Source organism: Alnus glutinosa, chromosome 5 (genome assembly GCF_958979055.1).
Source record: "Alnus glutinosa chromosome 5, dhAlnGlut1.1, whole genome shotgun sequence".
Classification (NCBI taxonomy): domain Eukaryota; kingdom Viridiplantae; phylum Streptophyta; class Magnoliopsida; order Fagales; family Betulaceae; genus Alnus; species Alnus glutinosa.
Window position 1 is genome coordinate 23,070,972 of NC_084890.1, and position 16,248 is coordinate 23,087,219.

General features: G+C 39.7%; 2 protein-coding genes across 2 annotated transcripts in view; one reads left to right on the forward strand and one right to left on the reverse strand.

The window, feature by feature from the left end:
* LOC133868550 (putative disease resistance protein At1g50180) overlaps positions 1-16,248 on the reverse strand; it is a 76,027-nt gene that overhangs the window by 10,079 nt on the left and 49,700 nt on the right. The window lies entirely within an intron of this gene.
* On the forward strand, positions 1,069-1,742 carry LOC133869111 (uncharacterized). The gene is made up of 2 exons (XM_062306078.1): positions 1,069-1,198; positions 1,285-1,742. The coding sequence occupies exons 1-2, from the start codon at positions 1,069-1,071 to the stop codon at positions 1,740-1,742; spliced, it is 588 nt and encodes a 195-aa protein (XP_062162062.1).

A 16,248-nucleotide genomic window follows, 5' to 3' on the forward strand; every position in this document is an offset into this window, starting at 1 on the left:
CTCTTTGGATCGGGTTGAGTGGGATTTATCCCCAACAACTGGGACTCGGGGTAAGAAGGACGTGGCTTGCAAGGAAGATCTATATCCACACAGACTTCAGAATAAGAGATTGTTTCTCAATTTCGTTGGGAAAAGCTACCCCTCGAAGCCTATTTAATGATAAGAGTGGCGCTATTTCCACGGTGCTTTCTTCTTTTTTTTTTTTCTTTTTTTTTTCTCTTTCTGATGACATTTTCATTGCTTATTATTATTATTATTATTATTATTATTATTATTATTATGATCATCATCATCATCTAGAGAGGCTGGGCTAATACCATGGACATGTAATGAGATGAAAATCCCATCTCAAGTACTGTGAGGAAAAATCACCATAGGTAACAGCACAAAGCTTTACCATGTAATAGTAGATGATCACCTTAGGTAACCGTGAAAAAAGCCACCATGCATCGTAGAAAAAGCTCATGGTAAAAAATCACAATGGTACATAAGCTTCTTGCTGCTGAAAAATCACATATAGACGAAACCCACCATATAAAACAACAAAATAAAATCAAAATAAAAAAAATAAAAGGAAATGACTAAGCCATTTAGAGTGCTCTAAGCATGTTGACTTCAAATGAGAGATCCTTGTAACGTACGTCGAGTAATTTATGAGTCCGAGAAGACGCAGTTGTTCGCGGTTCACAGACTACTCTCAGGTTACAAACAAGGACGCAATTGGAAGAGATACCTATTGGAATTCAGTTGCACAGCTGTATCTTTTATGTTCCTTAGTCGGTAGTTTTAGTTTCTGTTTTGTATAGCAGCCATGAATAGCACGTGTCTTTTACTTAGTTAGCCAGCTAGTCTGTTTTATTATACACGTGCTTGTTGATTGTATATAAGGATTCTTTTCCTATGTAATTCAATTCATTCATTCAATAGAAGAACATATAATCTTCTACAATTCTTGTTCCACACGTCTCTGCTTTCTCTGTCCTTTTCTCTACAGCTTTGCACTTCTGCAAAGTTTGTTATGGTATCAGAGCATTTCATGGTTCAAAGAAAGTTCTTTTCAATTCATCAATGGATGTTTCATCTTCTTTTTCTTCGTTGAATGATATTTCCTCAAGCTCATTCTTCTTAAGCAATGGCGATAGTCCAGGAGCATTGCTGGTTTCTCAGCCTCTAATTGACGATAATTACAACACATGGAGTAGGTCCATGATCGTATCCCTAACCGCGAAGAACAAGCTGGCTTTCATTGATGGTTCTCTGCCTAAACTGTCTCATTCAATTCAGATGATCCTACGTTTCATGCGTGGACTTGGTGCAATAACATGATCATTGCCTGGATTCTGAATTCCATTTCAAAGGAGATCGCTTCAAGTGTGATTTATATCACTACCTGTACAGAAATGTGGCAGGACTTGAAGGATCGATTTTCTCAAGGTAATGGTCCTCGAATCTTTCAACTCCAGAAAATACTCACGACATTATCTCAAGAAAACTCATCTGTTAGTGAATATTTTACAAAGATTAAGAGTATATGGGATGAACTTGACAACTATGATCCAATTCCTTCATGTACTTGTGGAGGAATGCAATCTGTTCATGAGAAACACAATCGAGATCATGTTTTTCAATTTCTGATGGGTCTTTATGACTCTTTTGCTAATATTCGAGGACAGATTCTGTTGAATGATCCTCTTCCCCCAATCAATAAGGTTTTCTCTTTGATAATTCAAGAGGAACGTTAAAAGGAAATCTCGGTTAATCCTTTGGTTCATGAGACTGCTGCACTCATGACTAAAACCAATGTTGCTCCATTGCACAAACCTGGGAAATGGACAAATCGCAAGGAAAAGCCTATTTGCTCTCACTGTGGAATCCCTGGCCACACAATTGACAAATGCTATAGGGTGCATGGATTTCCACCTGGATTCAAGTTCACGAAGAATCAGTCTTCGGTTCATTCAGTGAGTCAGAGGCAAGGTGCTGAACTTCCTACAATTGCACCCCCACAGTTGCCTATCACACTTGAACAATGCCAGCAGTTGATGGCCTTTATTCAACATCAATCTGCTGCTCCTTTGGCTGCTGCTCATTCCATAGGGCATATCACTCCTCATACTAATTCAAACACTGCAGGCTCTTCATCCACATCTAGTATTTTCAATCTCAATTCTCAATGTTCTGTTTTTGCTTCTTAAGTTTCACCTAATTTTCTTTTCCGCTCATTCAAAAAGCCTCCCTGGATTGTTGATACGGGGGCAACCGACCACATGGTTTGTTCTATATCTTTCTTTACTAGCATCATTGCCATCATTTCTACTAATGTTCAACTTCCCAATGGTGCTATAGCCATTGTCACACACATAGGAACTGTTAAAATTTCAGATAGCTTTATACTAACTGAAGTTTTATGCGTTCCTTCTTTCAACTTCAATTTGATCTCTACCAGCAAGCTCATTAAGCACCTTTGTTGTTGTCTAATTTTTCTCTATAATCACTGTTTCATATAGAGTTTGAGCCCTTGGAAAACGATTGGGCTGGGTAAGGAGCACAATGGACTTTATTACTTGCTGCAGACATCTTTTCCAAGTTTCAATTCTGCTGATTCCAGCTCTCGGGTCCTTTCTACTTCAATCAAAGATTCTTCATCTCCTGCTGATATCTGGCACTACAGATTAGAGCATCCTTCACCATCTAGAATAAGTTTGATCCATGATCTTGTTCCTTCAATTCCCTATGATTCTAATAATGTTTGTACAATTTGTCCTCTTGCAAAGCAACATAGATTGCCTTTTCCGCATAGCATTTCTGTTTCTTGTTCCCCTTTTGCCTTTTCCTTACTATTGTTGATAATTATAGTAGATTTACTTGGGTTCATTTGATGCGCCATAAATCACAAACTCGATCCCTTCTTCAACATTTCTTCCATCTAGTTTCTACTCAATTTCAGCTTAAAGTAAAATGCTTAAGATCCGACAATGGAGCTGAATTTCAAATGCCTGATTTTTTTGCTAAACAAGGTACTATCCACCAATTAAGTTGTGTTGAAACCCCTCAACAAAACTCCATTGTTGAGAGGAAACATCAACACCTTTTAAATGTGGCTAGATCTTTGCGGCTACAAGCTCATTTGCCTCTTGAATTCTGGGGAGATTGTATTCTCACTGCCACTCACCTTTTTAACCGTATTCCAACTCCTAATCTCTTCAACAAATCACCACATTAACTCTTGTTTTCTACACCTCCTCTCTATTCTCATCTCAAAGTATTCGGTTGTTTAGCTTATGCATCCTCTTTGTGTAGAGCTCGAAACAAATTTGATCCTAGAGCCATTCCATGTGTCTTTATTGGTTATCCCTATGCCATTAAAGGTTACAAATTGTATAATCTTCACACCAAATCTGTATTCATATCTAGACATGTTATCTTTCACGAGCATCTCTTTCCTTTTGTTGTTAACCTTTCCAATCCCAATTCTGATGGTTGCTTTCCCTTACCTTCTCCTCCTTGTTTAGATCATACCAATGATACCTTTTTTGTACCACCTGCTCCTTCATCTCCCAACTCCACTAATATTCCTGTTGACATTTCTTCCTCTTCTCTTGATTCTGTTCCCATTCCTAGTCCTTCTTCCTCTTCTCATCCTCCTTCAGCCTCTATTGATTCCAGCCCTTCCTTCTCTTCTTCTCCTTTAGCATCTGTTGATCCTAATCCTCTTGTTTCTAGAAAATCCACAAGGACCCGTCGACCACCTGAATACCTGCAGCAGTATCATTGTCAATTGGCTTCTTCTCTACTCAAATCCAATTCTAAGGCTTCAACTTCTACTGATTCAGGTATTCTTTTCCCTCTCTCTTCTTTAGTTTCTTATGATCAGCTCTCTTTCCCTTATAAAAACTTTTGTCTATCCATCTCATCTGATGTTGAGCCTCAGTTTTATCATCAAGCAATCCAACATGCTCATTGGTGAGATGCCATGGCTCATGAAATTACAGCCCTCGAACAGAATCACACATGGGTTGTTACTACTTTACCTGCTGGCAAACATCCCATTGGCTGCAAATGGGTGTATAAAATCAAATATAGGGCTGATGGTAGTATTGAAAGATACAAGGCCCGTTTGGTTGCAAAGGGGTATTCTCAAAGTGAAGGTCTAGACTATTATGAAACTTTTTCCCCTGTAGCCAAGATGACTATTGTCTGAACTCTATTGGCCATGGCAGCTGCTAAGCATTGGTTTTTACATCAACTTGATGTAAACAATGCCTTTCTTCATGGTGATTTAGATGAAGAGTCTACATGGAATTACCTCCCGGGTTTAGGACTAAGGGGGAGTCTCAAGTTTGTAGATTAACCAAGTCTTTGTATGGCTTGAAACAGGCATCACGACAATGGTTTTCTAAGTTCTCCAATTTCTTGGTTGATCTCGGCTTCATGCAGTCTAAAGTTGACTACTCATTGTTCACTCGGACTCAAGGCTCTTCTTTTATTGCCTTGTTAGTCTATGTTGATGATATTGCTATTGCAAGCAATGATGATGTTGTTGTGAAATCTCTCATTGTCACTTTAAATGACAGATTTCGTCTCAAGGACCTTAATACTTTGAAATATTTTTTAGACCTTGAGATTGCTCGTTCTACTAAGGGTATTTATGTTTCTCAACACAAATACTCCTTGGAAATCTTACAAGAATCTGGTTTGCTAGCCTCTAAACCAGTTTCTTTCCCCATGGAACAGAATTTGAAGCTGTCTAGAGATGTTGGTTCTTTCCTTTCCGATCCTACTTTTTATAGGCGATTCATTGGCCATCTTCTCTACTTGACCATTACTCGCCCTGATCTGGCTTACTCCGTTCAAACTCTTAGCCAGTTCATGGATAAGCCTCGGTAGCCTCATCTTGATGCTGCTTATCGAGTGTTAAGATATGTTAAAGCTGCACCTGGACAAGGCCTTTTTTTCTCTGCAGAATCTGATTTTAAGCTGAAGGCCTTTTGTGATGCTGATTGGGCAGGTTGTTCGGACACTAGGCGATCTATTACTGGGTTTTGTGTTTTTCATGGGTCTTCATTGATTTCCTGGAAATCTAAGAAACAGCAAACCATATCTTGCTCTTCTGCAGAATCAAAGTATAGGTCTATGGCCTCTACTGGATGTGAATTGATTTGGCTTTTCACTTTGCTTCATGATCTTCATCTCCCTCATCCTTCCGCTGCTACATTGTTTTGTGACAGTAAAGCTGCATTACACATTGCAGCCAATCCTGTTTTTCATGAAAGAACAAAGCACATCGATGTGGATTGTCATTTTATCCGTGAGAAGATTCAACTTGGTCTCATCAAGACTTTACATGTTCCTTCTCAACACCAACTTGCAGACATCTTTACTAAAGCCCTTGGCAGTGCACTTTTCCATCGTCTTTTGTCCAAGATGTCTGTCCTGGATATCCATCATCCATCTTGAGGGGGAGTATTAGAGTTCAGTTGCACAACTGTATCTTTTATGTTCCTTAGTCGGTAGTTTTAGTTTCTGTTTTGTATAGCAAACATGAATAGCACGTGTCTTTTACTTAGTTAGCTAGCTAGTCTGTTTTATTATACATGTGCTTGTTGATTGTATATAAGGATTCTTCTCCTATATAATTCAATTCATTCATTCAATAGAAGAACATATAATCTTCTACAATTCTTGTTCCACACGTCTCTGCTTTCCTTGTTCTTTTCTCTACAGCTTTGCACTTCTGCAAAGTTTGTTAATACCCCCACCATCGACTTCACAATTCTGTTTTGAAAAGCAACTCCTCCAGCCCCAGCAAATATGGCAGCTCATCAGCTATTCAACAATTTTTTAATAGAAGATTGTCTCGATTTTATACATGATATTGTACTTAAAAAGAAAAAAAAAAAAGGCGCTATTTCTAATCTCTAGAGACTAGAGAGGCTGAGTTCATACTATAATTATTATTTTTATCTTTTAATTTTCATATATTATATATTTTATTTTATGTAGTAAAAAAAGAAAAAGAAAAAAAAGGTAATATAAATAAGATTTTTAGTTGTTGAATTGACCGCTATCTGATTTGCAACGTTGCAAACCATCTTTCCTTCGAAGTTTCTTTCAGCGTATTCCATAGTGGAGGGGCTTGAATATTGGGGGTATTATATTAACCTTTTTTTTTTTTTTTGGGTGGTTTTCATTCAACCCGTGCTAGGTCAGCGTGTAAAGTGTAAAGAATATATTAGAGAGAAATTATTCTCTTACAATCTAGGCTACAACTTTGATACACATTTTCCACACCTAGTCTCATCTTAAGTGACGTAAATTTTTTATTTTTTGGTTTTTGTTTTTGTGTTTGTTTTGCTCATTTTGCTTCCCACAAAATGAAAAAATGACGTCACGTTAGATGAAGTGTGAGAAAATATAAGAGTCATTTCTCTATATTATGAGCTAGACTCAAAATCCTTGCTGGCGATGCAACATGTTGCTTGGAGCCTTAATCACTTAAAAATAAATAAAAAGAAAAATTACAGTTTAACCTTTCAAATTGTCAGACGTTTTGTAAGTAGTCACATGAACTACCAACAATTGGACTTTAACTCCCAAAACTAGCAAAACGTTTCAAAAATGCCAATTTTGTCGAAATATACCTATAATCCCTCTGTCACATGTCATTTTTCAATTAAAAAAAATATGGGTTCTTGAAAGAAAAATATTCTCTTATGACTTCATTTTTAAAATCAATCATTGGATCTGTAAGATTCATACATGGGTTTTGTATGGATCATACTGATCCAATGATTAATTTTCAAAATAAAAAGATGAGATAAATACCCTAGTATACTAAATAGCATGTCTTTTATGTCGGTTTAATAGACTATGTGTGTAGTTTATTTTGGTAAATAGTGCAAGTAATTGATTAGCATGTAAATAGAACGAGGTAACCTACTTGGAAAGTGCAGTCAAGCAAAATGGTGGTTGATGAGAAGAGGTGTGTTTATACCAGGGTGAGTAGAAATATTTCAAATGCCTTTATTTTTAAAAGATAATCACGTAAATAAAGCAAGACAGAAATTCGTGACTGCTTTTCATATATGGATATAATTGGTATTTCTCTGGTATTTTATTAATGAGACATGTTATACATTCTCTTATGGTCCTTTTCCCATCTTCTCACTTTTCAAAATTATTATTAGATCTATTGGGCCCATATGAATTCCATACATAGACTCCACAGACTTAATAGTGATTATGAAAAGTAAAAAGATGAAGAAGAAAAAAGACCTCGAGAAAAAATAATAATTTCTCGTTATCAATATAGACTTCAAAATAGGGAAGAAATAAAAGTATCGTGGAGTAGAGACTAAGAGCATTCGTAGTGAAGTTGTCAAACAGACAAAATCACCAAAATTAGACGATTTTGCTCAAAATCTCGTCTCCAACGAGCTCGTCGCCTCTATAGTAAAATTGGTGATTGTTAGAGACCCTCGTCTGATTAGACGAGGGCAACGTTGATCGTCTAATGTTATTTTGCATTTGTTTATTCCATTTTTGCGGGAAAGGTCGTTGACGAGCAGAAGATCAACACATAAAATATCACAGGGGAGACAACCGGAAATATCACAGATTTACACAAGAAAAGCGATCAGCCGGAACAGGGGGATCAACACCAAAAATACACACGGTTCATTAAAACCCGTTAATCAATAATAGCCCAAATTAATCAATAATAATCCAAATAAAAAACACAAGAAATTACATTAAGAATTTCTGTTCAATCACAGAAAAATTCACCAAAAGTCATCTCTCAACTCACTAGAAAACACCCATTGGAAACCCACTGGAATCGCCACGATTTTCACAGGAAAATCACCTTATGTCCACCGGAGATGGGTTTTGGCCGATGACCCATGGACGTGGGTCTCTGGGTTCGTCGGATTGCTAGGAGTCCTCCACGATCGGGCTGGGTCTCTCAAGTCCCAGGTCTCCCAGAAAATGGGCTCCGATTGGTCACGGGTTGTAGAGCATTTTGTCGGAAATCACTCCACAGGCCACCGATTGTCGTGCCTCCTGCTCCTCTGGCGACAATCCATGGAACCCACCGGAAATCGGCACCTCTGGACGGTCGGATCTTCTCTGGTTCTTTCTCCCAATCTCTCGGGTCTGATCTCTCCCGGTGTGCTCTCTCCCTTGATCTCAATCTCTCTCTCTCTCTCTCTCTCTCTCTCTCTCTCTCTCTCTCTCTCGTTCACTATCTCACTATCTCTCGGTGTGGAGAGCGAAGAAGGAAGAGGAATCGGATTAGAGAAAGAAGGAAAGAAGAGAAAGAAGAAGAAAATAATAGAAGTGTGCGTGAGAAAAGAGAAGAGAAGAAAAAGAAAAGGGAGGTATGAATTCTAGAACAATCCGAAAATGGTAGGTTAGTTGAAAAGGAAATAAAAAATAGTATTTATTTTAAAGTAGAGAATATTTGAGGAGTTTGATATTTAGAGTTTTTGAAAACTAGATAGCTAAAATAGAAAAAGTGGTATTTTTTGTCAAAATTTGCTAAAATTTTGACGAGTTCACTACAAGTGCTCTAACGAGGGACATATATAACGAGGCATTGCACGTAAAAGGTAACATATTAATTCGGATATAATGATGCAATACATCTGTTAGCTTAAACCCAACCTCTATCTACAATTCCCGAAACATGTCTGACAATTTTGAGTTGCTATGGTAGTAGACCTCTACCTCTCGAAAGGCATGCAGTGAAACTCCTTACTACAGAAGGGTGCATGGTCAACGTGTAGTCGTGTAGCATCCCTTTATAACCAACTTCCTTAGGCCTGTCATTGCACCTTCGTCCTGTTTCCATTCTACAATTCCATCATTATACAAGTATAAGACTTGGAGTTCAGGAAACGAACGTGCATGGACGTGGAGGCTAGGCCACTGAAAGAAAGGCAACCGTCTAGTGTAAGTATCCCAAGTTTGGGAAGTTTTCCCAACACTTCTATTCCACCTTCATCAAATCTCACACGCGATAAGCTTATCTTGATGACTGTCTCTGGAAATGAATTAGGAAGATTACTAATATTGTTTTTACTACGATATATAATTTTCAATCTTTGGAGATGACTTAAATGGTGGAGGCTTGCCAAAAAATTTGCTACATCACAATCCCCTAGCCTTAATTTCCTTATATTAGGAAGCTTGCCCATGACAATGAGATCCTCAAATTGGGCAGATGGTCTTGCGGTATGAAGGACTTGCAGGTTCCACAGAGTTGTGTCCAAGTACTCAGAGAAATTCACTGTCCCACACAAATTCTTTAAACGCAGCAGCTTCATTATCGAGTCTGGCAAACATCTTGACCCATTATCCATTATCAAAAGTGTTTCTATATTTGTAAGGTTTATATCCCTTTCCATCTAATAAACTTATCTTCAAGTACCTCAAAATGGATCAATGTTCCTATCTCTTCGGGAATGATATTGGCACGTGGCTCCAAATAAAGCACTCGTAGCATTTTCAAGTTTCTGTGGATCCACTTCCAATGGATTTAGTTAAACTTGAAATCTTCCCCAAAGAACAAAAAAGAACGAGCAAATGAAGCGCCAGCTCCAGTGGTGTATCAATTTTGAATTCTCTCTCTTCTATGAGTAAGCTGATTCACCAATGTATCAGAGTCATGAAGGAAGCCCACCACATCATCTTCCTTGACGTGTCTCCTACGCCTGTACAGTGCCTTCTCCGCTTCTGCAACTACACTTTCTTCAGCTCTTTCAATGCCATACTTTTTTATATTGTCATAGATTTTGTTGATCTCTTTGTTGAGGGCTTCTATCTTCTTTGGAACATCCTGCAGCATTGTCGTGGGCGAAAAGATATAAATAATCTGTCCTGCGATATTCCTCTTCTTGTGTTCTTGGACTTTGAGGATGAACGTGTCGATAACATCCTCAGCCTCGTAAGAAACTTCAATGATTTGCCTCACTAACGCCTTCACATTTGCATGCTCATTGCGTTTCCCATCGGAGTTCTGAAGGAAGACATTTATCCTCACGAGCTTTCTTTGAAATGACTTGACTTCATCTTCCACTCTAGAAGGGAAACTTGCTCCTTCTATGAGTTGTGGCAGTTGCTGTAGGAGAACATTCACAACACTGTCGGCCATTGTTGCTTATCTTGCTTCCACAAAACAAGATGGATACATGATAAGTAAGTAAAATAGCTACATTAATTGAATAAAAGCAGCTGTTAAACTTCTTCCCGGTTTGCAACGCCAACAGCAAGCCACAAAGTACTGAGAAAGACTTACTGGGGTTAATAAAATATGCAGCGATCACTGTTATGGATATATAGCTTCTTCCTGAATTCCTACTGCAATTCAAAAATTAATCAATTTCATGTAACCCTTAAATTAAAAATAAAATCCATTTTGAGTTAAACGTGGGAACTCACCTTTCATTTAATTTTCTCCCATTTACTCTAATTTATGGTTCAAAATATTGGTTAGCACATCATTGAAAAAATTAATCTGATTTTATTTTTTGTATTATTACACACAACAAAATATTGGGCATATTCAATAAAATAAAATAAAATTAATCATTATAATATTAGCTCAACCTCCAAAAATAAGTAACAATCAGTATACTATTGGTAAGCAAATGGAAAATTCGAAAAAGGAAAACAAAATAAAGAAGGGTAGGAAATTGGAATACCATTCACCGTAAGCTGTATGGATGTTGATTTCATATGAGAGGTCTTTAATTGTGATGTAATTAATCAATCTGAGCTCTCGTTGACCCTCAAAGTTCACAAACTTCTCTTTCTTTCCTGATTGGGAATGGGAATCGGGGCGGTAAGAAAGAAGGACGTCCGCGACTTGCAAAGGAAGATCTATATATACCCATAGACTTCAGAATAAGAGGTTGTTTCTCAATTCCGTCTGGGAAAAGCAACTCCTCAAAGCCTATTCAATAAGAGCCTTTTTATTTTTCTTAGGGCATTTTCATGTTGCTTTTTTTTTTTTTAATTATTATTATTATTATCTAGAGAGGCTGAAGCCTTAAGCCGTGGACAGCACTTTTGACACAAAAGGCTAAAAACATGCCACGTAAATCCCTCTTAAAATTTCAATTTTTAAACCAAAATTTAACCACTACCTTTTCTCCCCCATTCTTTTACAACTTTTTCTTCTTCATTAGTCTCTCCCCATTTTCTCACACCTGCGCCTCCTTCGAGCGTCTTCTTCAGCTTCCTTTGGCACGAACACGACCGAAGAAGAAGAAGAAAAGCACAAAATCCAGTCTATCTGATCCAACACACCAATTCGTCCTTGTAAAGAAATTGAGTTGGAGAAACTTTTTGCTTAATTTTATTGAATAGTTTACACAATATTTATACTGAATGTACACCCCATTCTATACAAAGAAAGATTTTGACTATAAGCGTATAATTGTTAAGCAATTATACTGAGGTATAACTAGAAGGAAAGTCGTGTCTATTCTTTCCTTAAGTAATCGTGCTGAAATAATCCGAGAGTCTTGGAGGGGACGGAGTCACGGTCAGCTTGGATTGCAGGAACTGAAATCGGGCAGTAGACAAACCCTTGGTAAAGATATCATCAATTTGGTCAGTTGTGGAGATGAAGGCTAGAGAAATGTCCTTGTTAAGAACCTTCTCACGCACAAAGTGGTAGTCCACTTCAATGTGCTTTGTTCGAGCATGATAAACGGGATTGGAGGCTAGTGCAAGGGCACTCACATTGTCACACCAAACAACAGGAGCAAAAGGCAATGGAATTCGGAGTTCACAAAGGAGCATGCGGATCCAAAAGAGCTCAGTAGTGACAATGGCTAAGGAACGGTACTCAGTTTCAGTGCTAGAGCGAGATACAACCGGCTGTTTCTTGGCACTTCATGAAATTAAATAATTGCCAAGGAAGACAGCAAACCCGGAGGTAGACTGGATATCACCTTGACTGCCAGCCCAGTCAGAATCACAAAAGACAGTCAAGTGAAGAGTGGTTTTGGTGTAGGTGAGACCATGATCCACGAATTGCTTGAGAAACCGGAGAACACGTTTAACCACTGTCCAGTGAATGGAAGTGGGATGATGAAGGTGATGGCATAGTTGGTTCACAAAGTAGGCGATATCCGGGCGAGTGAGAGTACAATATTGAAGGGCACCTACCACACTTCGATACTCTGTAGCATCGGGCAAGACTTCACCATCAAACCTTGATAATTTGGAACCGGCTGCACAAGGTGACCTGGCAGGTTTAGCATCAGTTATGTGGGTTCGGTGAAGAAGGTCTGTTATGTACTTGGCTTGACATAGGTGAAGGCCAGTAGGGGTGCGGGTAGCCTGGATGCCAAGGAATTAGCTGAGAGGTCCCAAGTCTTTGACAGGGAATTCTTGTTGCAATCGGTTGATGAGAGCAGTGAGGAGATGAGAGTGAGTTCCTGTCACTATAATGTCATCAACATAAATTAGGAGAAATAATTGCATGCTGCCAGTTGAAAAAATGAAGAGTAAGGTGTCGACAAGAGACACAATGAAGCTAAGATCCAACAAAAAAGTGGATAACTGAGTATACCAAGCTCGAGGAGCTTGTTTTAGGCCATAAATGACCTTGTGAAGCTTACACACAAAGTCAGGATGAGAAGGGTCGACAAACCCACGAGGTTGCTCCATGTATACTTCTTCATCCAAGGATCCATGTAGAAATGCATTGGATATGTCTAGTTGGCGAATGGGCCAGTCAAAGTGAACTGCCAAGGCCAGCATAAGTCGAATTGTAGCAGGCTTAATTACAAGACTAAAGGTCTCTGTGTAATCAATCCCTGATTGCTGCTCAAATCCTTTGGCGACCAAGCGAGCTTTGAAACGCTCCATTGAACCATCAGCATGCCTTTTGATCTTGTAAACCCATTTATTGTGAATAACATGGAGATGGGGAGGTCTGGGACAAAGAGTCCATGTTTTGTTGGAGACAAGGGCAACAAATTCAGCACTCATGGCAGTTTTCCACCTAGGATCATTAGCAGCCTTGCTATAGCAAGTAGGTTCAATCTTAGGGAGGACTGAGTGAAAACTGAAAAGAGGATACTTGGAGTGAAGAAGTTTGAAGCCAGGGAATTGCTTAGGTTTAAGGGAACCTGTTTGAGACTGGGTAGTCATGGGTGGAGGTGGTAGGACTGGGGAGTCAGTAGGTTGGCTAGGGATACACTCGGTGGAGGGAGGTCCAAGCTGAGGGGAATTTGTAAGGGTGGCAGACGCAGGTAAGGCAATGTCTTGGGCTGCAGGGATGAGAGGACAAGTAGGGGAGGGCAGGTCAGGAGGGGTGGAATGGGTTATGTCAGTGAGAGGGATGGACTCTGTGATGGGAGGCAAAGGTGTTGCACCAAGAGATGGATTGGTCTGCTGAGGAAGGGCTGAAGGTAAAGATTCTAAGACAGGAGAAGGGCCAAGGTGTTGTTTAGAGGGTAAGGCAGCACCCGAAGTCAAAGGTTCGGAGACTGGAGAGGGTCCAAGGGATTGTTCAGAGGGTAAGACAACACCTGTATCTGTAGAAACAGCAGGTAAAGAAGATAAAAGAAGAGATAAAGGAATAACAATTTCACCTGTAGCAGCCAGCTGAGAGGGTAGAGATGAGATGGCCTAATCCTTGGCTGGAAAAGAAGTCTCATCAAAGACCACATGGCGGAAGAGATAGACTTTATTAGTGACAGGGTCCAGGCATTTGTATCCGGCATACTGATAGCCTAAGACGATACAAGGTTTGGATCGGTATTCCAGTTTGTGGTGGCCATACGGACGTAGGAGAGGGTAACACAGGCAGCCAAATACTCTTAGTGTTTTGTAATCCGGAGACTACTTGTATAGTTTTTCATAAGGAGTGCAGTGTTTGAGAGTGGTTGTAGGTAACCGGTTGATAATGTACACTGCCGTGAGGACAGAATCAACCCAGTATTTAGAGGATAATGGGGCATGAGCTAGAAGTGTTAGGCCAGTTTCTAGGATGTGTCTTAATTTCCTTTCAGCAAGACCATTCTGGGGAGAGGTATAGGGGCAGCTTTTCCTGTAGACAATGCCGTGGGTGAAGAGAAAAGATTGAAATTGGTGAGAGGTGTATTCACCTCCCCCATCTGATTGTAACTGCTTGATGGTGGTGGAAAATTGGTTTTCAACCAGTTATTTAAATTGAACAAATGCAACAAATGTTTCTGACTTAGAGTGAAGTGGATAAATCCAGGAATAGCGAGAGTAGTCATCAACAAAGAGGGCATAGTATTTATAGCCACTCACAGAGGGAATGGGTGAAGTCTAGAGGTCTGTATGAATCAATTGAAAAGGAAATTTAGAGATCCGAGTAGAAGTATGAAAGGGATGTTTCTTAGCTTTGCCCAATTGACAAGAAGCATACACATGATTTTTATTAAAATTCATCTCAGAAACAGGCAACTTATTTTCTTGGACTACTCTAGATACAACCTCAGTAGATGGATGTCCTAGTCTAAAATGCCACACTAGGGGAGTAGTCTTTATTCCTAGAACGGCTGTGAAAGCCTTGCCGCCTCTATGAGACTTCTTGCCAAGCTTCAAGGGGTACATTCCATTCTCACTCCTCCCTTCCAGCAGAAGTGCTTGTGTCTGCAAATCAAAGATATAAAAGTGAGATGCTGTTAGGATGAAGTAACAGTCATTATCAAGACATAATCGTTGAATGGAAATAAGATTTGCAGCTGCCTTAGGGTAGTGCAGCACATGATTGAGTTTAAAGTGAGATTGAGGAGAGGTGAGAGTGGTTGAACCAGAATTGGCTATAGCAAGGGTTGATTCATTGCCAACTGCAATGTTTTCAGTGCTAGGAAACGGCTGCTGCACTTGGAGGTTGTTCAGATCATGAGTGATGCGTGCATTGGCTTCACTGTCTGCATACCAATCTTGATCTTCATAGGTAGTGGTGTGAGCAACCATGGCATGTAGTTGAGGAGGTGGACATTTGCCTTGAAAGGCATAGTCCATTCGGTGGTAACAGTCGAGAGCCATGTGACTTAATTTGCTGCATATTTGGCAGGGTACCTGAGAGGTGGCGGATGCAGGAAACCTGTGGTCATGTGCAGGCTGCATGCGAGGGACATAAGATCTGTAAGAGGCAGGATGTCGGGAAGGTGCTGAGTACCTAGCAGGCGGTGGTACTACATTGTATCTTGGAGTGGGGGCATGTGCTGCTGCTTGAGTTCGAGGGCCAAAGTTTCTGGGAGGAAACTTGGAGAATGAGGATCCACGGTTCTTGGGATGAAATTGGTGAGTGTTTGGCTTATGAGTGAACAGAGCATAGGTAGAGGTATCAACTGTCTTGTTTTGGTGATTCAGGAGAGTCTCATGATTCAAGAGTTCATCTTGAAAATCATCTAGGCTAAGGTTTTTGTCTCGAGTCATGATAGAGAAGGAGGTTATGAACCCATTGTATGCTGGATTCAAACCATTGGTAAGATAGGTAATCATGTCCTCATCATAAACAGGTTTACCTGCTGCCGCCAACTAATTTGATAATTCCTTTGCAGCTTGGATATAGTCTAAGCAGCTCTTGGAGCCTTGATGAAGGCTCTGCAATTGTGTCTTAAGATTAGCAATTCGAGTTTTGGACTGATTGGCGAATTGGTTGGCCAGGGCTGACCAAACCTGCCGGGAGGTGTCAAGTCCATAGATGGTAGACAACACCTTTTTGGACAAGGTGATGTTGATCCAACTTAGGATCGTCTAGTCTTTTCTTTGCCAAATTGCAAATTTGGGGTTGGGCTTATCATCAGCCAGAAACTTGGGTGGACATGGCTCGGATCCATCAATGATCCCCATGGAGTCTGTGGTGCGCAGAATTGGAAGGAATTGGGTAAGCCAACTTAGGTAGTTGGGTCCTTCAAGTTTTTCATGGAAGGTAAGATTACGTGTAGGCAGTGTTGGTATGGCAATGGGAATCGCAACAGTAGGAGCATCGGAGGAAGAGGCTGCCATTGTAACAGAGTGGGGTGTAGGTTGTAGGGTGCAGGAACAATGTTTTGGGCGAGTGCCTAGTATGGCTCTGATACCATGTAACGAAATTGAGTTGGAGAAACTTTTTGCTTAATTTTATTGAATAGTTTACACAATATTTATACTGAATGTACACCCCATTCTATACAAAGAAAGATTTTGACTATAAGTGTATAATTGTTAAGCAATTATACTGAGGTATAACTAGAACGAAAGTCGTGTTTA

Bases quoted from the DNA above. Each gene is read 5' to 3' on its own strand.
- LOC133869111 (XM_062306078.1), top strand. From the start codon at position 1,069: ATGGATGTTTCATCTTCTTTTTCTTCGTTGAATGATATTTCCTCAAGC. The intron at 1,199-1,284 runs GTAGGTCCATGA...CATTCAATTCAG, and splicing joins CGATAATTACAACACATGGA to ATGATCCTACGTTTCATGCG.